At 40.5% G+C, this 25668-nt stretch overlaps 1 protein-coding gene across 9 annotated transcripts in view; it reads right to left on the bottom strand.

Moving 5' to 3' along the window:
• Positions 1-25668, bottom strand: part of SPATS2L (spermatogenesis associated serine rich 2 like) — a 172526-nt gene that overhangs the window by 81445 nt on the left and 65413 nt on the right. For all 9 annotated transcript variants that reach the window (XM_030803559.1, XM_030803560.1, XM_030803562.1 and 6 more), the window contains exon 3: positions 8005-8065. In XM_030803559.1, coding sequence (XP_030659419.1) covers positions 8005-8043 — 39 coding nt within the window. In that variant the 5' untranslated portion in view covers positions 8044-8065. The remainder of the gene's footprint in view (positions 1-8004; positions 8066-25668) is intronic.

Raw genomic sequence — 25668 nt, 5'->3', positions numbered from 1 at the left:
TGCTGCCAAAGGGTTTCATTTTTGACATGCTCTTGTATTCGTTAGCATTAACCATCTATCTTATATATACCTCTCAGCCGCAGTGCATAGGGGCTACCAGGAAAGACTGGAAGGAGTGGGGGTGGGGAGGCAGGAGAAGCAGGAGACAAACACTGTGAATTCCAATCATGTAGCCTGGAAAAAGCAATGCGATGCTAATCCTACAATAGTAAATTTCTTCTTATCCCCTGAAACTGATGCTGACATTTCCATTTATTCATTCAGTTCCTTTAGACTCCTTGTCAAATCTCTTCTAGTTGCCAAGCAACAGTAACAGCAGTTCTGTACATAAGCATTAGGCAACAACTATTGTCAATGTTTCTCCTTTCTGTTAATGGGAAATTTAATGACCCTTTCCTATGAGAAAATGATGACAAGAACCTGTTCCATGGTGAAATCTGAAAGCTGTGTGGCTTGTGTTCTTGTTTGAATCCAAGGGTTGGACTAAATTGACTTCTACGCTCCTGCAAAATTTTCCCCAAAGCTTCCATGGTTTGCACTTTCGAAACAACTACTTAGCATTAAAACTTGTCTCAAATCCCATGAAGCCAGTTATCTATTAAATGGAGTTAATGTTTTAAAGATGCATAATGATGGATTTCTTCTGTACTCTCTCTAATCAAATGCTTGGATTTTTCTGACCATACTCCACCCCACATAAAGATTTGAACTATACTTCACTACTCTGTAAAATGCAGATCAAAAGAGTTACAAGAAAAAATAACATAGTATATATTTATTCAAAAATAATTAAAAATCTGCTCATCCACTGGGGACAGACACCGGGACACACAGACATGAACACTTTCTATCTCCATCATCTGCAGAGACATTGAATATGTCACCTCTCTGGACAAGAGACTTTTCTCCTTTTTCCTATTCTTCGTTTTTTATTTTAATGATTCTATACAATTATTGTTTATAAACCAATTTACCTCTATAACTTTAACAGTTCTAAAAGCTATTCACAGTGAGTGGCGCAGCTCAGCGATGACATTATAGACTGAGCTGTTCCCCATTTCCAAATCATCATATTTTCTAGTCTCACTTATTTTTTGTAGGCTCAGAAATAGCTATAAACATTTGAAAAAGTCAAGTCCGCTTTTATGTTCTTTTTCTCATTTGGTCTTTTTACTTTTTCTTTCTAATCTTGGTTCTATGGGAATATATATATATGTGTATATATATATATATATATTTTTTTTTTTTTTTTTCAGATCGAGTCTCACTCTTTTGCCCAGGCTGGAGTGAAGTGGCATGCTCTCAGCTCACTGCAACCTCTGCTCCCTGGGTTCAAGAGATTCTCCTGCCTCAGCCTCCCAAGGAGTTGGGATTACAGGTGCCCACCGCCACACCCAGCTAATTTTTGTATTTTTAGTAGAGACAGGGTTTCACCATGTTGGCCAGGCCGGTCTCGATCTCTTGACCTCAGGTGATCTGCCTGCCTTGGCCTCCCAAAGTGCAGGTGTGAGCCACCGTGCCTGGCCTCAAACAAAAATGTTAATTAACTAGAGCTCTTTTTCCATTTTTTAATTGTGAAATAAACAGATAAGCTCCCCCAGATTCTTTCTAGTTTATATTGTTAAGAGCTCATAAAGCAGCTCTACATTTATTATTGTACTTGATGACTTTGTGAGGCAGATTTTATTATCATGTCCAATTTACAGATTAGGAAATTGAGGCCTAGAAAAGTTAAGTGGTTTATTTCCGGGTGTTCAACTAATAATCTCTGACTTCTGTCTCCAAACTCCACACTCTTTCCACAGCCTTGCCTTGTTGGAGATCACTTCCAAAGTGTACTGGGTCCTCTAACGTGGCTTAGGGGTCACTGACTAGAATTAGTTATCAGTGAATAATTGGACACTTTGCAACTATTAACCCCATTTACAAAGATCCTCTTTACTTTCCATCACCAAGTTTTACTGCTGAATTGTATTCTATTTAAACTGATATACGGGAATGCATTAAAAATATCTGACTAAAATTTCTATTTTGTCTATACCAGTTCTAATAATCCTTTCTTATTCAGTTAAAATTACATTTAAACATTTATAAATCTAATTTGCCTTGGTACCCACATATTTTACACAGAAATAATCTAACGGTGACTATTAAGCTCTACACTGAAATCATCTACAAATTTCTAGTGTTCAATTTCTTTAAAAATACATTATTTAGAGAAGAAGCTATTAAAAATGAGTACACCCTAAATATAAGATCAGATTAGCCCAAAGATTTTGTTCTGATAGCTCACCTTCACAAAGTGACATTTGGGGAATTTTTTTCTCCCTTTATTTTTTTATTTCATGCAGCGGGATATGACCGGTTACTCAGCAAAGGACCTCATTTGGTATTGTGAAGCCTACCTGAGACCACCTGTATTTGATGATTATGTAAACATACTACTTTTCTGAAGAACCACAGGTGGTCAACGTAAGTAACCGAAGTTTCTGTTTTTAGAAGCAATTTAAAATATGCTTTATTTAATAGCAAAAAGAGTACTAAAATGAGATGACATTTCCATTAACCTACATTTCATTTTTCAAGAAGACTTGAGATTTTGCAAAACATCGTAAATGGGAAATGAAGTCTCTAAAGAACTTAACAATTCAAGCAGGCAGGTTCATTCATTCATTATTCATTCATTTATCTAACTCTATCTGGGGGGTCAACTATGTATCGAACCCAAGAATAGTAATGGTAAGACCCATTCTCTGCCTCCAAGAAGCACAGTCTCACATGGGGAGACAGAGCCACAGCTAACAATTACATTCCCTGGAATAACAGCTGCAGTGGAGAATGCAGAGAAGCCCACAGAAGTACAAGGTGAATGACAGAGGAAGGGCGAATCATTCAGGCAGGGTAGGAGAAAGAAGAGAGTTGAGTCCCTGAGGAGGACATCCCAGACAGAGGAAACAGGCTTTGCAAAGGAGGCAGACACATTCAAGGTCAGGGTGGCGACTGAGAGATGCATGGAGATGCAGCAGCGGATAAAGGTGTAAAAGGCGGACAGGGGTACACTCATGCAGGGGATGTATGTTATGCTGAAGAGACCAGACTCTGATTGCAACCATATTTTCAATTTAAATCCTTATCGTTATAACCCAACAAGGTAGAGATATTTTAAAATGAAACAGTTAAAATGATTGTCAATTTTAAGTTTCAGTTGTCTTGAATATTAAACCTGAAATAATTAGCTACCTGCTTCTTTGGACCAAAAGCTGCATGAAGGCAGGAATCATTTCCCCACCAAAGCACCTACTCCAATTCATCCAATAGAGGACCCACTAGAGACAGCTGATGAACTCATTTGATTCCAACACTTCCTATGAAGTAATTAATTTCCCATAGTGCTTGACTAGATACTGCATCACCAACACTACATAGATGTTTTATCTGATCTCTACAAGTTTGTACTCTAAGACATAACAGTTGTTATTATTCTTAATTTTCAGAATTAAAATGTCATTGCTCTATGTGACAGATTGAGAAACAAACTAATCATAAAAAGGCCATAAAAGCTAATAACTAAAGACAGTAAGTATACTAAAATAAATCAATGTAAAATTATAAACGTTCAGAATTTTCAGTTGTTTATTATGATTTATTTTATTGAGTTGAGAAATCTATTAACCTTTTGACATGGAAAGACAGAATTCACTAAATAAGTTAGAGAAGCACTACTTCCATTGTCATCACCCTCTTTCAAAATAGTGCTAACATTTTGATAAGTTACGGAAATGCAGTGGGAAAACACTACTGTTAATTGTCAGGTGGACATCTGACACTGCTCATGAGGAGTGGGATGACTGTGGCTCTTAAGCCTATGCGTGGAGCATTCACACTGAACCTCTGTGATCTGTGTGCTGACAGATCAGCCTATTTTCCCTTATTGGCATGATGCCACCTCTGTTTTGAATAAGACACTCTAATGTTGGCTGCTGTGCCTACCATATTGGTCTGTCCACCAGCCATGCTTTGCAGGGATCAATTGCTATGAGTCTGATTCCTTAAAGTGCCTTTCCTTTCCATGGTCCAACTTTAGGAGCTGTTCTATCTCAATAGATATTAGGAAAGGTGCTGCCGATCCTTGGTCAGCACGATGGTGCCCAACCCAGCTTCTCAAATTGGGGAATACATATTCTCACTTGAATATATGACTGTGAGTTCAGACATTATATGAAGAAGCCATGACATAAAAGGGACATCTTGCTGCTATTTTTTACTCAATGGCCAATAAGTTTGCAAAGATATAGGAAAAAACAAACTCCGCTTCTCCTACTATACTCTCACAATGCAGAATACTTCTGGGGACCTCTGGTCACGCAAATGTGTGGGGGATTTCTATCCACCAAGTAATCCTTCAGCAGTGGATTCTTCAGCAGACATCAGCTGGGTGTTCTCTCACTTAGTTCTCCCAGTGTTAATTCTGACACTGTCTACCTAGAGACAGCATCAGATCCCACAGATTGAGAGCTCAGTTCCACAAGACCACCCCCACTTCAGATGCCAGCACAAGCACAGTTGGCCCTCCAGGTCTACAGGTTCCATATCTGTGAATTCAACCAACCACAGAACCAAAATATTTGGGGAAAAAAAACAGTAAAAAATATCAGGAGCGTACTGAGTACCTATGGCTTTTGGAACATCATAAAATCAAAAAATCTTAAGTCAAACCACCATAAATAAGGGACTGTCTATAATTTGCTAGAGTGGCTCACAGAACTCAGGGAACACATTTACTGGTTTATTACAAAGGATATTATTAAGGTTACTGATGAACACGAGATAGAAGAGATGCACAGGGCAAGGTATGTGGGAAGGGGTTCAAAGCTAACATGCCCTCTCTGGGTTCACCACCCCAAACCTCCATGTATTTAGCTCAGTCCTTTGGGGTTTTTCCAGAGGCTTCATTACATAGGCATGACTGCTTACATCATTGGCCACTGGTGATCAACTTAAACTTCAGCTCCTCTCCCCTCCTGCCAGTTTGGTGGGTAGGACTGAAAATTCCAACCCTCTAATCACCTGGTTGGTTCCCTGGGCAACCAGCCCCTATTGGACGATATCCAAGAGCCCTTAGCCAAAGATCAGCTCATTAGCATACAAAAAGACACTTATCATTTTGAAGATACCAAGGATTTTCGGAATGGTATATATATTTCATAATAAGTATCACAAAGTTACAATGGTTTTATACTGAAATAATGTGTGGAATATATTATTAAATACAATGGATAAAAATTTTGCATCAATTTTTAAGACAACACGTAATAATACTCCAAGGAAATTGTATGTTGTCAGAAGTTAGTTTTGACCATGTGCCCAGAAACTTGGGGTAACACATTAGTCCTTCTGTGTCTTGGGGGCATTTTGATGGAAAACCCTGAGAAGCAGTAACACGTGGAAAGGGTACAGGCTTTATAACCAGACACAGCTGAGTTTGAATCCCTTCCTCCACATTTCTTGAGAGTTTGACTTTGACCAAGACATGTCTGACCTCAAGCCTCAGTGTCCTCATCATATAGAAAGGTTATTTAATATGAAGATTTATAAAATATGTAGCACAGTCGCTAATGGAGCCAGGTGAGATTTTTAAAACATGTAAGATCCAGTCATATTCCAGCTTAAAACCTTCCAACAGCTTCTTTTTGCCCTCTGAATAATGCCCTACATGGCAGTATTATGGATTCCAAACCTTTCAGTACATGGACCTCCTTTGGCAGTCTGGTGAAGCCTTTGGGGTCTTTCTCAAAATAATGTTTTAAAATTCATGAAATAAACTACATGTGATTACAAAGGAAATTACTTATATTGAAATATACTTAGAATATTAATAAAAAAACATGCTACAGTAATATATGTACTTCTCTATTAACACATCAAATAACATTATATAGTAACAGGGTTCTTTAACTACAGTAAGTTTGAAGTAATGATGAACAAACAACATTTCAGGATATCTGCAACAAATGTAATTGGATATGAAAATATCTGTGATTTTTAATTGTGAAAGTCACAGGTACTGCTGCTCTACTGTGGGTTTTTTGTTTGTTTTTTGAGAAGAAGTCTCGCTCTGTCACCCAGCCTGGAGTGCAGTGGCGCAATCTTGGCTCACTGCAACCTCTGCCTCCTGGGTATAAGCAAATCTCCTGCCTCAGCCTCCTGAGTGGCTGGGATTTCATGTGTCTGGCACCACACACAGATAATTTTGTATTTTTAGTAGAGACAGGGTTTCTCCAGGTTGGTCAGGCCGTCTTGAACTCCCGACCTCAGGTGATCCACCGATCTCAGGTGATCTGCCAGCCTCAGCCTCCCAAAGTGCTGGGATTACAGGTGTGAGCCACCACACCCGGCCCTACTCTGGTTTTTTTTTTTTTTTTTTCCTTTGCCTACATTCATGACTGGAGGAAACGGTAAATTTCATTTAGATGTTAGTGAAGATAAAAATGTATTTGTTCTCATCTACATTCATGGACCCATGGATTCTAACCACGATCCCTTGGAGATCCACGGACCTGGATAGAGAGCCAGCATTCTAAGTGGTATTCTTTGACTTCATCTCCCGTCATCAATCACCTTTGTCTACCACACCTGGACCACACTGACCACTTGCTCATCAAACACATTCAACTTAATCCACCTTAGGCATCTGCTTTGCTTTTCTCTCTGTCTGGAATTCTCTGTCCTCAGATCTTTGTATGGTTGTTTCTTTCCCCATCTTTATCTCAATCAAATGTCACCTCCTCCAAAGGGCTTCCCTGACCACCCCACATAGAGCAGCCACCTCCCCTTGCTTCCCCTTCATCACACCACCCTGCTGTTTTCTCCATAGTCGTTATCACCACCTGGAACAATTGTGTTCATTTAGATATTCTTGTGTTTATTCTCTGCTTCCCTGCCCTAAAATGTGAGCTCCACGGGAGCAGGAACTTCATCTACATGTTCAGGGCCATACCCCAGGCATCTAGAGTGGTGTTTGGGTCTATTACCCCATTGCTAAGTGAAAGAAAAAATAGTAATGGCTTCACAAATGCCACTTCTCTCATCCTTCGCTCTGTATTTTTGGTATGGTGAGGATACAAAGAGATGAAAGATAAACTCCTGCCCTCACGTGGTTTACAGTCCAGAGAAGGCTGTGGGGTGATGCTGTGGAAGGTGCACCAGCACTGTGGTGGCTTGGGCTCCTGTCCAGGCTCTCCCATTTGCCTATACAACCACTGGCAAACCAGCGCTAGGGCCTCAGTTCCTATGGTGTCAGACAAATGGGTTGGAAAAATTTATCTTCATGGTCTATGGTTTGCGATCCTTAAGAACTAACAGTACAAGGCAGCATATGTGGCAAGTGAGGGATTCTGACCCTCAGTGGAGGACACAGCATAGACTTGGAAAGAGCTCTGAACTGGAATCAGCCTCCAACAAATCATGAGAAGTAGGGATTTTCAGAGTCATGAACTCTCAGGGTTGAAAGAAACTTCAAAGGCTGCCCAGCATGACCACCAGGTGATACACTGGATGTCTTTCTGTGAGTCCATTTCTGAAGAGGTAATATAATACCCTTGCTCTTAGATGTAACCCAGCCTGGGGTGAAGAGTATGAACTGTGGAATGGCACACTACCTGGGTTCAAATCCCAGCTCTGCTGTTTACCAGCTACGTGAACTTAGCCAAATTACTTAAGTTCTCTGTTTCTCAACTTCCACCTCCATAAAATGGAAATAACAGCAGTATCTTCTTTATGGGGTTATGGTCAAGAGTAAATGACAAAATGAGTGTCATAAGCTTAACATGCTTTCAGTAAACGTTACTCATGATTCTTTCTGCTGAACAGTTTACTGCTGTGGCAAACTTACAACGTATCCCCCAAAACCATTTTCCCTTTCTCCATTGTAACTGAGTTTTTCCTGCTAGGGACTGCATTACCTAGTTTGGAGTTTCTGTGAGCCAACATATAACTTGATCTTACCTTTTCCTTGACATTCACATGAGTATTGAGTTCAGCCATCTTGCCTCTAGTGGAATAGGCCCTATAAAGAAGGAAAAAAGATTAAGCTTTAAAACTGATTTCTCAATGTGTTATTTTTATACTCTCTTCCAACACAGTAAACAACTTCATTCGGTCATAATCATAAATATCATTTTAGAATGTAAAAATACTTTCAAGCTAAGCATCTGACTTAGATATGTTCTAAAAGCATGTTACAATAACTCCAGAAAACAAAGTAAAATCTTTTATTCATACTGTATTGACATGAAAAATGACAAAGACAGATGGGAATTTATCTAAATTGTGTTTCTTCCTATTATGTAAAAGAAAGGTGGTCAAAAATAGAGAGAAGGGAAATTGTACCTATTTTAACTAAGTATTGTCATCACAATCCTCACTGTCTCAAAGCTTTTATCAGCTCCTAGGTAATCTAACAAACATTTATTGACTATATCTCTCCTATGTGTACATAACAATACCAAGCACTACAGGAAAAAAAAAAAGGAGAAAACTACCCCAGGTTTATTTTTTTATTTTTATTTTTATTTTTTTTTTGAGACGGAGTCTCGCTCTGTCGCCCAGGCTGGAGTGCAGTGGCGCAATCTCGGCTCACTGCAAGCTCCGCCTCCCGGGTTCACGCCATTCTCCTGCCTCAGCCTCTGAGTAGCTGGGACTACAGGCGCCCGCCACCACGCCCGACTAATTTTTTGTATTTTTAGTCGAGACAGGGTTTCACCGTGTTAGCCAGGATGGTCTCAATCTCCTGACCTCGTGATCCGCCTGCCTCGGCCTCCCAAAGTGCTGGGATTACAAGCGTGAGCCACCGCGCCCGGCCAAAAAAAAGGAGAAAACTACCCCAGGTTTAAACATAAGAATCCACCTCCCAACTTCTTTTCTTGTCTTTTTCTTTTTCAGCTTTTCTCTCTATCTGGAATGCTCTAATTTCAGATCTTTGCAGGGTTGTTCCTTTCCTGTAGTCTTTTTTTGGGCGGGCCTGTCTCAAAACCTTTTTTTTGAGCTTGTCTCAAAACGAACCTAAAGGAAAACCTACCTGTTGCCCAGGCTGGAATGCAGTGGCGTGATCGCAGTTCACTGCAGCCTCAATCTCCTCAACTCAAGCGATCCTGCCACCTCAGCCTCCCAAGTAGGTGGAACTGCAGGTATGCACCACCACACTCAGCTAATTTTTGTATTTTTTGTAGAGACAAGGGTCTCACGTTGTTGCCCAGGCTGGTCTCAAACTCCTGGGCTCAAGCGATCCTCCCACTTTGGCCTCCCAAAGCACTGGGCTTATAGGTGTGAGCCACTGTGCCTGTCTTCTGCAGTCTTTATCTTAGCTTGAGTTATCACTTCCTCCAAGAGGGCTTCACTGACCACCATATCTAAAGTTGCCACCTCTCCTGCCTTACTCTCCAACAGAATATCACAGTTTTAAATTTGGTTTATCACTTACCAACATATCATGAGCAACATTCCAGATTGATACATATGTATCTCCACCGTAATTTTTATTGTCCATAATTTCATAATCTCCATTTTCAAATGGACCCTTAAAACTGCCCATAATCCTTGTTTCTTCAAAATCTTTAGGTTTTCTGTCTTTGGTGTCCAATCTCCTTTGTAAAGTGGCCCCCTCTGAGAAGATCTGTGTTCCCAAAATCAAGCTGGTGTGTTTTCTTTTCCCTTATCTGGTCAAAATCTTTCACCATTATAATGGAAGACAGATCTTAAGACTTTAATGGATTCAATCTTTTTGAAATAGAGAATAGATGACTTAAATGCACAAACAGATTGGTTCAGAAATTAGCAGCCAGTCAGGCCAAGATATCAACATATACCACCTATTTGCATGTTGAATGCTTTTTGTCAATCGAGAACCACTGAAACACTTTCGTATATTCCTTTTCTTTTCTTATAAAGAGTGTACCCACCTCCAGAGTAGACACATGCTAGGGATAACTTGCAAAAATTCTCTGATTCTTCCCCACTATTTTCTTTTACACCTACATCTTAAATAAAGCATAAATTCAGATCCATTATCTATTGCTGATTTTAGGATGAAAGCTTGGTAATACGCAACATTAACTCTATTCCTACTCAAATTATTTTCAACTAGGAATCCAGAGAGACAAATTATCAAATATTAGAAACAGTAACATTTTATTTTTATAAGTTTCCAAATAATACTGCCACTGACACAAGCATTTGGACATGCTAGCAGGGGAGACCCTGCACACTTGCTTCCAGTAAAGCAGCACCTTCCCAAATGCTCCATAAAAGTGCCCAATCTATTGCAAACACCCTCCAAATGGTAAGTTCTATATCCCTGGACTTGGCATATAGGAGAATCAGCTGGTGCAAAAGTAATTGCGATTTTTGCCATTGAAAGTAATGGCTAAGGCCCCAAATACCTCTGTACCAACCTAATAGCTGGCAAATAACACTTGAATTTTATTTTCACTTATTCCTGCCCCTGAAAGTTACTCATTTGTAAAGAAGAGGATTCTTTTCTGATTATTTCTAATAGTGAACATGAATGATGTGTGAAGTACAAGAACAAATAATTAGGTGTTTTTGTTTACAAGCCACGGGTGGAAAGTAAAGCCTTTGGTCGTTCATTACAAGCCTGCAAGACGGTCTGCAATCATTATATTGGAAGACTTCTGGATGGCTGATTTTCTTATTCAAAGGAAAGTTTCGGCATTATGTAAACATACATTGTATATACATGAATTTTTCAGTGTGTGATAGTATATAAATGTGTGTATGAGAGGGAGATAGAGGGGGAGGAGAGAGAGAGGTATACCTAAGAACTATGAAGAACTGAATGGTGACAGCTGAATTTGGTGCCATTAAGAATGAACCTGTGAGCCACAATGACTTTCATTAGACCAGATCAGCTGATTCTTCTGGACACATCTAATTTTGCCATTACGGATATGTGAAATCTAACAGAAAAAGCTTTTGTTTTGTTTTTGCATTTGCGCTTTGATGTCTAGGATTTGGATGTGCAGCATTTTCTAAAGCTGAAATGTTATAATCCGCAGAGGAATCAGGGAGGAATTCCATTGAAGAGAGAAAATTTATGAGATCTGAAGACGTGGTGACAATGGATGGTAAGCTATATTCATAAGAAAACACACACACACACACACACACACACACACACACACACACACACTAACACCTCCTTGGCAATTCTTTTTCTCTTTGACCTCAAGTCTAACTCAAGGAAGACTCTTCTTTGGGACTGATGCTAGTAAGATTAATTACAATTTTATTCAAATCATAATTTAATTTTTTTGTGGAAGAAAAATGCTGGCTGTGAGGGTAGAATGGGGCTATTTTAAGTTTCTCAGATGGGAAAATAAGATAAAAATAATTAAAGGGACCCATTCCTTGCCCATTTTACTCTCAATTATTTTTCCCAGGTGGAAGGCTGCCGCTACAGGCTCCATCTTCCAGGTGGGTTCCAATACCCTCTCCACATCACAGTAAAATAAAATCTTACTGTTTCTAATATCACAGCTTTCTGCTAGCTGGTGCATAACAGAGGCAATGGGAAACTAGTTAAAAGGCTTTAATTTAAACAGACCATAAATTTGGTTTGACTTAAAGAATTATAAGTTGGCCGGGTGTGGTGGCTCACGCCTGTGGTCCAGCACTTTGGGAGGCCAAGGTGGGCGGATCACAAGGTCAGGAGATAGAGACCATCCTCGCTAACACGGTGAAACCCCGTCTCTACTAAAAATACAAAAAAATTAGCTGGGCATGGTGGCGGGTGCCTGTAGTCCCAGCTACTCAGGAGGCTGAGGCAGGAAAATGGCATGAACCCAGGAGGCAGAGCTTGCAGTGAGTTGAGATCGTGCCACTGCACTCCAGCCTGGGCGACAGAGTGAGACTCCGTCTCGAATAAATAAATAAATAGAATTTATGAACCACAAATATGGTTACCACCAATCACTTCAAACACAAAATTATATTGAACTGATCACTGAGCAAAAATCTTACAGAATATGCATTAACAGTAGCCAGAAAATCTATTAGCTTAGAACAAAGATAAACATTTTTTATGAAAAATAAACCCAAATAATAGAAATTCTGGCAAATATGTTTTGTCTCCGTATTTCCAACTGATATAATTCAACAAAGTTTAATATGTATGACAGTCTGTAAAGTTTTAAAAATATATATTTATGTTTCTAATGCAATCACATAAAACATGAAAAGTTCTATCAATGTACTGAACTATCAAATCGCTTTCTGACTTGCTTGTCTCCTTTCTCACTCCTGTTTGATTGTGTAGGCAGTAATAAAGTTTCACTTTTGTTTCTCTGAAACCCATTAATGCTCTTAGGTTTACTTTCCTGTTCTCGGGTATTACATCACTTTGCTTGAACTGGATTTAAGAAACCATAGGAAATATACAAGAAAACATTTTAAGTAATGATTTTAACAATATTTTCAAGGTTATTAATGCAAAATTTCCCATGATTTGCAAAAACATAAAAATCTTACTGCATATTTGGGGCCGTTAATAGGGTATTTCATAAATTATCATAATGTAAGCTGGAGTGGGTAAATGCCAAATGTCATGACGTATGGCTTAGAGAGGGAAAATGACCAAGTTGGTAGGGACTGGATCGACTTGACTTTCTGGCTAATCAACAGACTTAACCAGGGAGCTCTGAAAAACTGAGATTTCTGGGCCCCAAGGTCAATTGGTGTGGGGAGGTTGTGATGGAAAACAGGTTATTTTCATGCAAAGCCAGATTTGAATGTGGCTAGTCTAAAGTGAAATGTGCTGGAAGGGTTTAGTAGAGGCTGAGTTTCAAAGACTGAGTACAAAAAAAGGAATATAAGCTGTCTCATTAATACTTTTTATATCGATTATATGTTGAAATGATAGCATTTGATAGATTGGATTAAATAAAATACACTATTAAAATTAATTTCATCCACTTCTTTTCACTTTTTTAATGTGACTGCTAGAAAATGTATGATTGCATGTGTGGCTTACGTTATATTTCTACTGGAAAGTACTGTCCTAGAGCAGGGGTTCTTGAAGTGTGGTTCCCAGATGAGTGGCATCAGCATCACCTGGGAACTTGTTAAAGATGCAAACACTCTGCCCCTCACCAGACAGAAAGAGAAGCTCTGGAGGGCAGGGGCAGCACAGCAGTCAGTGCTTAATAAGCCCTGCAGGGTATTCGGATGTGCACTAGCAAAACCGTGAGAACCACTAGTGTCTCCATCCTGGAACATAAAGAAAGAGCCTCTTCCTTAATCCCAAACACTACACACAAGAAACAGATTCTCATGGAAGCCTAGAGAGATAAGCGGAGGATAAGCGGAAGGCCAGTTTCCTAAAAATTACGTCGCTAAGGAATAATATTTTCAAAAATACATTATGAATAATAATTAGCACACTTCTGGAGAACTTATAACGTACCAGACACTCTGCTAAGTGCTTGACATACATTTTTTTTCATTTTACCGTCACAACCCTACGAATAGAAATTAAGATTATCCCCATTTTTACATACGTGGAAACTGAACAACAAAGAGATCTAGTAACTGCTCAAGGTCCCACAGTAAGTGGCAGGGCCAGGACTCAAACCTAAGGCAGTCCAACTCAGCAAGTCCACGGCCATTGGGCTAACAGCACCTCAAAACCATCATAAACAAGTCACGGGGCTCACTGTCTATGAAATGCAGTAAGAACTCCGCCAGGGGAATAAAACCGTTCCGCGGGACCTGCCTTCTCAGGCCAGACAGGCCCACAATATATGCCTTGCGCACGTACAGGATGCACAAACTGCAGCGTGAAACTGCTCCACTCACACAGGAATGGGCATAAATGAACTTGTTTTAAAGAAATGGTTACTTCTGGCTGCGTGCGATGGCTCACTCCTGTAATTCCAGCATTTTGAGAGGCCGAGGTGGGTGGATCACCTGAGGTCAGGAGTTCGAGACCAGCCTGATCAGTATGACAAAACCTCGTCTCTACTAAAAATACAAAAATTAGCTGGGTGTGATGGCACGTGCTTGTAGTCCCAGGTACTGGGGAGGGGGATGGGGTGGGGCTGAGACAGGAGAATTGCTTGAACCCAGTAGGTGGGGCAGAAGTTGCAGTGAGCTAAGATCATGTCACTGCACTCCAGCCTGGGTGACAGAGTGAGACTCCATTCACCACAACCCCCACCCCACCAAAAAATGGCTGTTTTCCTGCAGCTTCCTACCTCAGGTGAAGGTGCAAAGAGTTGCAGTTAGTGGGCTCTCAGCCAACAAATTGTTTCTTGCGAGCTGTGATGCTGCCCAGTGGCTCCGTGACATTCTGGGGTCTAAATTAGGCATAACTAACTGAATTACTAACTTAATTACTAAGTTACAGTAATTAAAGTGTCTGTGTACCTGACTTTGGTATAGCCTAGACAATGCTATTCAAAAATCCTGCATCACTATGATCACGTAGATCCTGAGATATTTTCTCATGGCTGCCTCAGAGGGGAAGAATCAGCACTGATCTTGTGTGTAGGAAGTCAATTATGCCATGTGATTTGAGAAGCAGCAAAAATCTCTCAGGCAAAACAGCATCCAACATTATCTCTGAGTATGAGTGTCTTAAGAGACATATGCATTTCTACTTAGTTGAAGGCATGCTATTACCTCTGGAAGAAGGTGCATTATCACAGATTAATTTGTTTCATTCTCCTACTGCCGTCAATTGGCCCTAGGCAGACAGCACTGCTCTGAGAGGATGGGAAACAGGACAGGTACATTTTGATAGGGAGAGCTGGAAGGACTTCACATTTGTCTATAAAGGGCACCATTCATCCTGATGGGCCACAGTGTGGCACAAGGGCCTCAGGTCTCCAGGTTGGAGGAAATGAACTCTGTGGTCTCTTTTGGCTCTCAGGTACTACAGGTCTGTACAGGCACTGGGAGTTGATGGAAACACTTATAAAAGGTGTGGGTGCTGCCTCCAATGATGTACAGTAGTTGGCTATTTCTCTGTACAGGTCACTTTTAAACCAGAGACTAACCATCCAGTGCCCTAAGCACAATCAGGGGCACTTGCATGCCAGCTGAAGAGGGAAACAGTGTTCCTTCTACAAAACTGAGATTTGTTCTAAATTTAGTACTAGGTATGTTTTCTGTCACGTTCAATTGCCTAATTTCTCTTCCGTTTTGTCCCCTCCTCCTTTTCCCTCCATCCTTTGCTACTCCTTATCTGGCATGGTAATGACTGAGGTCTCTTATATTTCAGGTGTTTTTGCTCTTTGTTTCTGTGGTTTAATTTCCATAGTTTAATAAAAGTTCCTGTTCCTTAGAGGTATTAGGACTGAGAAACATAAACAATGAAACAGGGTGGTGACTGAAATATGAATTTCATATGAATATACTTAGATCGGCATTTTTTGTTTAATTAGGAGAAAAAAACTCAAGGTTGCATTTTCATTCAAAGACATTTCAATGTACTCAACCCACTGTTAGAACAACTTCACTGAAAAGCATTTTAAGGGCAAATGTCAGAAAAAGTTTTCACATTTAAAAGCTCTGGCTTGGCCTCTTTTGAAAAGCAGGGTTAGCCTTTGGTTTAGAAATGTCACTGCCTACTAAGTTCTTTGTAGGGGGAAGAAAGAAAATTGAATGTTTTATTTAAACAGGTCATTAACAGTCAATACTTATTTGAAAAGGCCTGCTTTCAGAGGCAGATAAAAGCTTCCAATCACTTAGAATATCACTTGAGCAGATCTAGGGCAAGATGTGCTCATGCAAGTTTGAGACCTTCATGGGAGAACATCTTCACTCAACAGCCCCGAGTGCTGAGTGCTTGTATGGCAGGCAGAGTCATCTGCGTGGCGCACACTGTTGTGTATGCTGCACGTACACGGCAGAGCGGAACACAAAACACACTTCATGGCAGTCCCAGCTTTGAATTTTCCATTTTAGTACTGGCAAATGCTTATGAATGAAGATTAACCATTTTTGCATAAAGTGCCAAACCACCTCCTCACAGCAGCAGAATGCAAATGGGCACAAAAGAGCAAAGGACAGCTAAAATAAATGCGGCAGATCTAAGGCAGTGCAAGCACAGGGGGAGGAGGACGCACGGCAGGCTTTATTAGCATTCACCTACGGCATGGTTTTTCTATTTAATTTGAAATTATTTCATTTCATAGGTCTCTGCTGGCTTGAGAATATAAATAAATGCCTTTATCTAAAAGTGACCCAATGCTGGCTCCTACAAGGATCTGCTTCTGATTGCTGGGCTTTAAAGCAAACATGTGTTTCCATAGAGATGTGGGCGACCCGGACCTGGTGCAAGTACCCACTTGTATCAGCAACTCAATTATACTCGGTTCTTTTAAGATGCAATGATGTAAGCTCAAGTCTTTAAAATATGCCCATCCTCAGAGACGTCTCAGGAAAGGTGAAGTGGCCAACGTTATGTGAAGCAGAGAAGAGGTTCAGCAGAATAAATGCCACCCTCTCCAAGCACACTGTAATTGGTTCTCTCCCTGCAGATCACACTGCTTTGCTCCCCCATCCCCCCCACCACCCGCTGGCAAATCCCAAATCCCAGAGGGGTTTGGACAAAAGATCAAACATAGTTCTTTATACTCCGGAGCCCCAAGTACTTTACCACAAACTCCCCAATGTTGAAAAAGAAATATCATGTGTTCCCTTTCTTCCTTTCCTTCCGCCATCTCTTTAGCTATGGGCAATTCCTACAGAAAGGGCAACGTTTTTTCTTATAATTTGACAAACATTCATTAAACACCAACAATGCACCAGGGTCTGTGGGGAATGCTGGCAGTGGTTAAAGCTATACTTACTGAACTCTTACCATATACCCAGCACTGCTCTAAGCACGTTCCATGTATTAACTCCTTTTATTCTCAGAATCGCCCTAAGCAGTGTGTACTTCTATCTTCGTTATCACCATTTTATAGAAAAATAAACGTGAGCACAGAGAGGTAAGCTACTCACTAAGTCACAAAGTTATTCAGTACCTGGTTGAGCTAAGATTCGAACTTACATCTCCTGGCTCCAGAGCTCTTGGCCCCAAAGGAGCTTACATATCAATGATGAAGACAGATATGTACACAAAAACACAGAAGAACGCCAGGCAAGGAAGTGGGGAAGGAAATGAGATTGAGAACTAAAAGAATTAGAGTTGGAATTCAGCTGGCTCAAGGTTCTGGGCACAGCAAGACTGGGGCTGTGGTCTGTCCAGCTCAAAAGTCCCATCCCAGAGAGTCAGGCGCAAAGGTATTAGAGGCACGCTTGCCATTAGCGGGGCTGGGGATGGGGCTGTATGCTTTTTAAACTTTTAATGGGATCTTTATAAGGACAACACCGCATATTCATGTCCAAAGAAAACATGGATTATGGTTCTGCAATATAACTCTGAACCGGCAAAGAGAATCCCTAACTAAACCTGGCAAACAAAAGCTGTTTATAGCTAACTCTGGGAAGCTGGCTCGGTTGTCATGGAATAAAAATGTGGAAAAGGAACCCATCATCTCTTCACAGCACATTCTGGTTTCAAAAACCTCTGTTCCAACAAACTCACAGTATCCTAGTTCATTGAGTCAGAACACTCCTAGTAAACATTTAATAATTTTCTCGAAGTGGCAGAGAAAGTCAGTTTCTTCCTAGTTCCTTGAAATGTCACTGGCACTGGCTGAACAAAAACAGTGTATGACGTACTGCCTTAAACGCACTGGCACTTGGTGGGAAAGAAATACTGGGGAGCGAAGGCAGGGCTTGGACTTCCAGTTGGAGAGTGCCCCCAGGCAGCCAGCCCCCTTTCCCACCCCATTACTGTTTTTCCTACGGCTTCCCAGCAAATGCAACCTCAACTCACTTTTTAAGGTTTCCTTGTGCTCCAAATCAGGGCTGTCAGTCCAGTTTCCAGCGACTGGCTTTCTCAGGAGGCACATAAGCTCTGTTCCCCCACTGGCCACCTTTATCAACTTGCTTTTACTGTGACCAGTAAGTCATCTCAATAGTGACGAATGTGGAGCCAGAAACCAGGGTAGTAGCAGGATCTTGGGCGTGGCTGAGTAATCAGCAGTGGGCTGGTGGCCTTGGCCACCTGGGCAACAGAAAGACTCACCTTCAGAGAGACTGCTTGTTCCCTTTTTGTGAAACTGCCCAGTGTTTTTGCCTTCAGGGTCCTGTTAGTGAATGCCAGCTCTTCATCCTTCTTATCTTAGGGAAGGTATAGCTCTAAGACTGAACTTGCAACTGACTGCCCCTGAGGCTGAGAATGTATAGGCTAGGACTGTAGTCATCATTCCAAAGGTCAGTTTCTGGGCATGATTGTCTGCTAAGGGCTTCTTATCTTCCGGGCGACACCAGGACAGGCGTATCAATCAATTAGTACACATTCTTGCACTGCACCCTGAAACCAGTTCCTGGTTCTACACCTAATTGAAAACATCTGTTAGCTAATTTTGCATTAAATGGAAAATGTACAAAACATGTCCAGGGGTATACATTTTATTAAGGGGCATGTGCTCACACAAGGAAGTGAAGTTCTTGCCTGATATTTATTCAGTTTAACAGCAAAAAGCCAGGGTGAGAAGCATGTGCTGGAGTACATTTGGGGCAGAGTGGAGAGGGGTTTCCTACCTGTCAGACCTGCTCCATCTACACACACATTAGTCCTATATATGTTACCTGTTCACTGGTTTGAGTTTTAGAAATCTAACACATACATTCTACATGTTCTTAGAAAGGCTCGCTTCCCTCTCAGATCAGGCCCCACCATCAGAGCCCATCTAGCTGACCACACACAGGCAGTTGGCCTAGAAAGTTGCTACCACCAGCCCTGTGCCTCTGTCACCAAGCACAGGATCTTGGGCCCTTAAGTAATCTCAAAGAGTAAACACTGCCTATTTTCTGCAATACAGATTCTTCCTTATGTTCTATGACCGAAAACAAGCAATTACGATTCACCAAGATTGAATCCCAGCTCTGCCTCTTACTAGTTTTGGGATTTGGGCAAGTACCTCGATCTAGGCCGTGTTTCCTCATCAGTAAAATGGGGATAATAATAGTAACTACGGCATAGGGTGGTAAGAAGGATGAAATGAGTTCATGTTTGTAAAGTGATTACAACAGTGCCTGGCACACAGCAAGTGCTATAAAAGTGCTATAAAAGAATATAAATAGATGCTCGCATAGCTCATGTGGTAGCTTTCCCACTGTCCTCATTTTACAGGTGAGAATCTAAGGATTATGAGGTTACCAACATGCATCCAGCCAGTAACGGAGCCGGCCCTTGAAACCTGACCTTCTGACCACAAATTGTCCTGGTGTGGCTACACCCGTCCCCTTTCCAACTCACACTGTCACCTGATGGGAGAGGTGGGGTGACTCCAGAGAGCAGAGGGTGGCGGCCGGAGGCTAGGGGCCTGACTGCAGCCCTGCTAAGGAAATATGAACTCTCAGGGCTCTGTCTGTGTCCACAGGGTCATTTGTTTTCCATGCTTTTAAAACAGCTGCACTGGCAGAAGCAAATCCATTACTACAATATCACTTCCGCATAGAATGGATCGGAAACCCATGTCAGGTCACGGTTTCCTGCCTTGTAGCTATCAGATGTGCTCAGTGCTTTCGTGACCAAATTCACAGCTTAAGGTACTTGTCTTCAAAGGACAACAAACAGTCATAACACAGAAAGAGCAAAGTTCGAATAAAGCCTTGGAGCTAATAAGGGAACAATCTAAAAATTACTAAATCTCTTTCCATACATGATTTCAGGTAACTGTATCAACATGAATAAAAGAAAGAATTCATATGATTTTAATTCCCTTTAGTTTATTCTAATGCAGTCACAGATAATAAAAACTCATTTTGATCATTTATTATATGCTCAGGATTCTAGGGGGTCATATTTACTATCTTAGTGAACTTTCCATTTCTAGCTGTAATACAAAATAGAAATATGTCACCTGAAATATGCTGTAATGGGAAATTAATAAATAGTTTTAAAGTGCTTCAAATATACAAGACTTTAACAGATTTAATACGTTACAAAAAGAATTCCTTCCTTTTAAAAAGACTACTTCTGATAAATTCCACTTTGCCTTTCTCTCTTCCAAAGTTCCAAATACAATGCCTTTGACAAGCTAAGTCTTCAATGAAGACACATGGAAAGAAAGGAATAAATGTCCTCTCATTTTATTCTTCCTGTCTTGCTTGCAATGAATTTTTAATAATTTTTTTCTCCAGTTTTTAACCCCTCATACTAAGTTATCACTTTAAATGCCACCCTTTTAAAACCAGCATTGTCAGGGTGGGCACAGTCACTCATGCCTGTAATCCCAGCACTTTGGGAGGCTAAGGTGGGTGGATCCCTTGAGTCCAGGAGTTCGAGAGCAGCCTGGGCAACATGGCGAAACCCTGTCTCTACTAAAAGTACTAAAATTAGCCAGGTGTGGTTGCATGTGCCTGTAGTCCCAGCTACTAGGGAAACTGAAGTGGGAGGATCACTTGAGCCCAGGAGGTCGAGGCTGCAGTGAGCTGTGATCATGCCACTGGCACTCCTGCCTGGGTGACAGAGTGAGACCCTATCTCAAAAAACAAAAAACCCAGCATTGTCCAATATTGTTCTAGCCACATCACTTCACACACCTTCCAATCCACTCTGCTCTTCCTCCCAGCACACCTCCAACCTTGCAGTATCTTTTAGTCATTATCAGAGTCAAGGTCTAATCATGAGCACCCAAACCTTCTATATCATTGTTATTGGGCCCCATGTATCCCCTCTTTAACCTGGTAACTTGCCTAGCATCTTTTACTGATTTTATTTCTTCTTACTGTAGAGGCTTATACCCAGGATAAAGTCACTAGACTATAGCTCTCTAGTTCCTCTCCATCAAAGACTACACTTTTGTCCAAAAAAGAAAGACTGAAATTAACCTTTTCTATGGAGTATGAAAAAAAATTCATTTTCACCCAATGCTAAACACATTTAACCATTAGCCTTACTCCTATATACCCATGTAACTCCAGCACAGAGAGGGATTTTTATTGCTGTTGGCACCTACATGCACTTTACAGATGCTTCATAAACTATCTCATGGCCTGCCTTGGCCACACTCTTAGTTTGTAGCATAAAAGGCTGGAGTGCAGACACACATCCTCTCTACTTTGCACAGAGCTCTAGCCTGCCCTATGGCTCAACTCACACTGGGGGAAGTTCAGAAAGTACCAGATGCTTCCAATGGTGTACAAGCATTAGCAATACATAGTTTAATCTCTTCCAAATCATTTTTCTAAAGATTGAATGAAACAAAACTTTTTTAATACAGTGGCTCAAATAATGCACAGGCCTCTCAGCTAAATATAATACCATATATTATTTCCCTTTGGAAGACTTTGGTAGTTATTCAATCTACCTAACACCAATTTTGAGGTGTAAATGTATTAGGTTTTGATCACCTGTTTGGTGAAATAGGTCCATCTCTCACAGCTTTGATTCCATTTATACCCATTCTTGGCTGATTCGTAGAGACAAATAATTAGGAATGTCTGTTTTATTTTACTAATGCTAACAATTTCATTATCTAACTGTGGAACATGTCCTTTGAGTGTGCTCCCCCTGGGCCAGACACTACATGTAGAGGGTGTCTGTGTGTGTGTGTGTCCCTGTGAGAACTGAGACCCAATGCCTATTCTTGGTGGGGGTGTATATTGTCACGCACAGGGGGATCAAAACCAAGAGAAATAAGAATGTAACAAAATGGTAAACAAATCATTCTGAAATGACTACAACCATGTACATAAAGTGGCTTCTGGAGGTATGAGATGGCTTTAGTTTACGTGAGCTTAATCAAAGAGGGCTTCAGAGAGGGAGTGCTCTTTTGCACTACTTTGAGGCAATACTGGCAATGATGGGAATGGCACTGCAGGTATGAGGAAGAGCGAAAGTGAAACTTCGCTAGCAGAAACAGTGACTAATGTGTAAAGCCAGAAAGAAAACCTACCTGCTTAGCACACAAAAGTCAATTAATAAATATTTACTGGGAGTCCACGATTTGTCTCTGCTAGATGCAGTGTGTTTGGTTAATTATGATGCAGTATAAATTCAAGATTGGCTCCTGCAGGGAGATAAGATTAGCAGGCAGTAAGCAATGAGATGACATCAGAAGGCAGTATTTGCGAAGGTGTCTATATGGTGTGGTTTACATTTGTTCTGTTCGTAATGCAGCTAGAGGTAATATCCTTGTTTCATTTTTCTTTTAGTAAATGGGAAAGTTCCGTCTCATCCTATCCCAGCCCAATTCTCCCTCCCACCCCACTGTCATTTTTGGTTACATGGTTCTGAATCTAGACCTTATGCATTTTCTCTGTTATTCTTGAAATGCTGAATTGAAAACAGGATCTTTTAAAGTAACTTCAAATTGGTGCAAGCTGACTTTCAGTACTTTTAGTTTTGCAAAAATATATGCTTTAATCTGACAAATATTAAAGGGCTCCAAAAAAATAAAATTATATAGGCGAGTTACACTTACCTCTAGGAAAGTAACTCATAAATTACATTTAAGATTCCATTTGGTTTTATTTTTACCTGATTTTACATCCTGTGAGATGACTAATACCAAATATTATATAATTTACCAAACTCAGTCTGGAAAAAGGGATAACCAGACACTGAAAAGACACTCTTGTTTGTTTTACTAAATGCTTCTCTTAAAAACGCGAGGAGGTATTAGAAAGGGAAAATGTCTTCAAAACTTAATCTACATTTGTATCTATTTCTGAATGGCTACCAGCCAGTCTTTAAGTCTTGGTTTCATTTTTTGTTCCAAGCTTTGGAATGATACTTGACTGGACAGAATGAGACCACTCTAGATGCTTCATAGAGAACATAGGTTAAGGATGGAGGAAAGACTCTAATGGTCACAGTATTAGTCAGTTTTGTTCTTTTTTTTTTTTAAGGCAGTCAAATTTAGCACAGAGGGATTATATGCCAACTTTAGTGACACCAATGTCAATAAGTTCTGATAACCCATTACCATCAGACCAACCTAGTCAGTTTTTGAAGAATCCTAAAGCCATGCTGTATGGTGGGGAAAAATTAATTTAGCTTATGACAAAACATTCTCCTTCAAACCTCTGAATAATCAGCCTCTTGCTTTACAAACACATCTTGTGTCTGACAGCTCTGCCATGCCTTTAGCAATAGCTATCATTTACTGACCACAGTCATTCATTCATTCAGTATTCATTTTAGCACTTAGTAGGCACCTGCTCTGTGCCAGGTACCATCCTAGGTGCTGGGGATACAACAGTGAACAAACCAAACAAAACCCTCTTTAGGCACCACACTGGATGATTCTATTTCACTAAGACCTCACAATATATCTGCATGTAGGTATTATTATCTCCATTTTAGAGACGAGGGAACTAAGGCTTATATGTTAAGGCCTAGGTCCCAGAGCTAGTCAATAGCAAGGCTGGGACTGAAACCTCTCAAACTAACTCTGAAGCTGATCCTTATTCCACTAGTCTGGTGCCATTGTTTTGGTTCAATACAAATTAAGGGAATATGTAGGTTAAAAATTATTTAGAGGGTCCGTTCCAGTTGCAACGTCTTAGTATTCACAAAAATTAGAATCGTAGATGTAAAGCTGGCTTGGCAAAAATGCCAAAGGGGGAAGGAAATTATCAATGGGAGGAACAACATTTTCTCAGTGCTTTAAATTTTGCTCCCCACTTCCCAGTGAGGACAAACCACCACGGAATACCCTTTCCCGGGCCACCTGCCACATTCTTTCTTACCCATTCCTTAACTTACTATCTCCTTATATTCCTTTCCCTTTATTCCTGTTACATCTGGTGTCATTAAAGGGCAGGTGAAGCTGTCCTGGGAGGTAGTGAGACTCCTGTCACAGAATCTGTTCAAGCAGAAGCTGGCTGACCAATGAATGAGGATGATGGAGAGGGAATTCACTTACAGTTTGGGAAGATGGGGGATCTCTGCCTTATAACTCCAGAATTCCAAAGGGAGAAACAATGTTGTTTTTGCAGTCTTTTCCCCTAAGGCATCTAGAGTGGTCTCATTCTGTCTTAGTCATGTGTTGTCTGAAAGCTTGAAGCAAAAATTGAAGCCAAGTCAAGTCCAGCTGATACCTACAAGGCACACTCTCAGAAGTCAATTATTTCCTTTGGGTTTTTATGCCTGGGAGTCTGAGATGGTCATGGAAAGAGCCTTTCTTCCTGCAGGCAGGGCCAGAAATGCCTCAGATCAACGGCTTTGTTAGAAAACACGGTATGACTTACCATTCAAAGCAAAATCTAAAGAAGCTGTTAGATGACACAAACAAATACCTTCTAACAGATTTTGCATGTTTGGGTTGGTTTGTAACTCAACCCAGCTTTCATGAGAAGCATCTCCTGGTCCTAATGTACCCACAATCTGCAAGTTGGTCAAGCTTCAACACTGAACTCAACATCCAGTAACTGTTTACTCTTCTGGAGTCCTGGGACTCTATGTATAAGGGAATTTATCCATTCCTAAATTAATTTGTAGATAAGACATTTTGTCTTGGCAGATCTTGAGAACTTTATTCTTGAGAGTGCACTTATTCCTCACTTGACATAGTCTGGAGTCTTCTCACTCTGAGATACATACTTCTGAGCTATAAGTTAATCCCCCAGTCAACATCCTCATTAAATAGCCATCCAGACCTTGCTCAAACATATTCTACAATGGGGATCCATGCCTCCTAAAAGAGCTTTTTCTGTATAAGTCTACTTGTGACTAAACCCTTAGCTAAGATGGAGTCAACCGCCTTCCATGAATGTGCTAGCTCTGCCTTCAGACACTCTTTAAATCTGGTCACTCTTCCAAAATTCTCAGATTCATATTACGTATGCTTTCCTCTGTCCTAGTACAGAATTGTTCACAGAATCGAAGGATGTCAGAGTTGGGAAGAACTTTATATAATACATTCCTAAATTAATTTGTGGATAAGACATTTTGTCTTGTCAGAACTTGAGAACTTTATTCTTCCCACCCTGAGATACATATATACATATATACACTCAGCGATTTTATTCACTTTCTAATGCAGCCTAAGATCGCATTTTCTTGATAATCACATCACGGTATACACTAATCATAATGAGCCTACAGTCAATTAAAACTCCCAAGATTCCCTCATATAACCTGAGTCTCATTTCCCCAATCTTTACTTTGGCAGTTGATTTTTCTTTTTGAACCTTAAGTGCGTGTGTTTATATTTGGCTCAAATTAATTTTGTCGTACTAATCTGGCTGATTTCTCAAGCCTATTAAGGTTCTTTTGGGTAGCAAATCTGTAACTTTCCACTTTAGCTGTCCATTTCACTTTGGTCATTCACAAATTGAAGGGTATCATTTATGTCACTTATGCCATTAAGTACACAGTCTGGGCTTGAATCTCAGCTCTGCCACTTAGGAACTGTGTGACCTTGAGGAAATTAAACTCTCTGTGTTGCAGTTTACTCATTCATAAAGTGGAGATAAAAGGTTATCAATATCAACTACATTGAATTGTGAAGATTAAATAAACTAATACATATAGAATAATAGAACAGTTTTTGACACATAAGAGTTCAACAAATGTCAGCTATT

Source organism: Nomascus leucogenys, chromosome 22a, assembly GCF_006542625.1.
Source record: "Nomascus leucogenys isolate Asia chromosome 22a, Asia_NLE_v1, whole genome shotgun sequence".
Classification (NCBI taxonomy): Eukaryota; Metazoa; Chordata; class Mammalia; order Primates; family Hylobatidae; genus Nomascus; species Nomascus leucogenys.
This window is presented reverse-complemented; position numbering and strand designations above follow the sequence as displayed.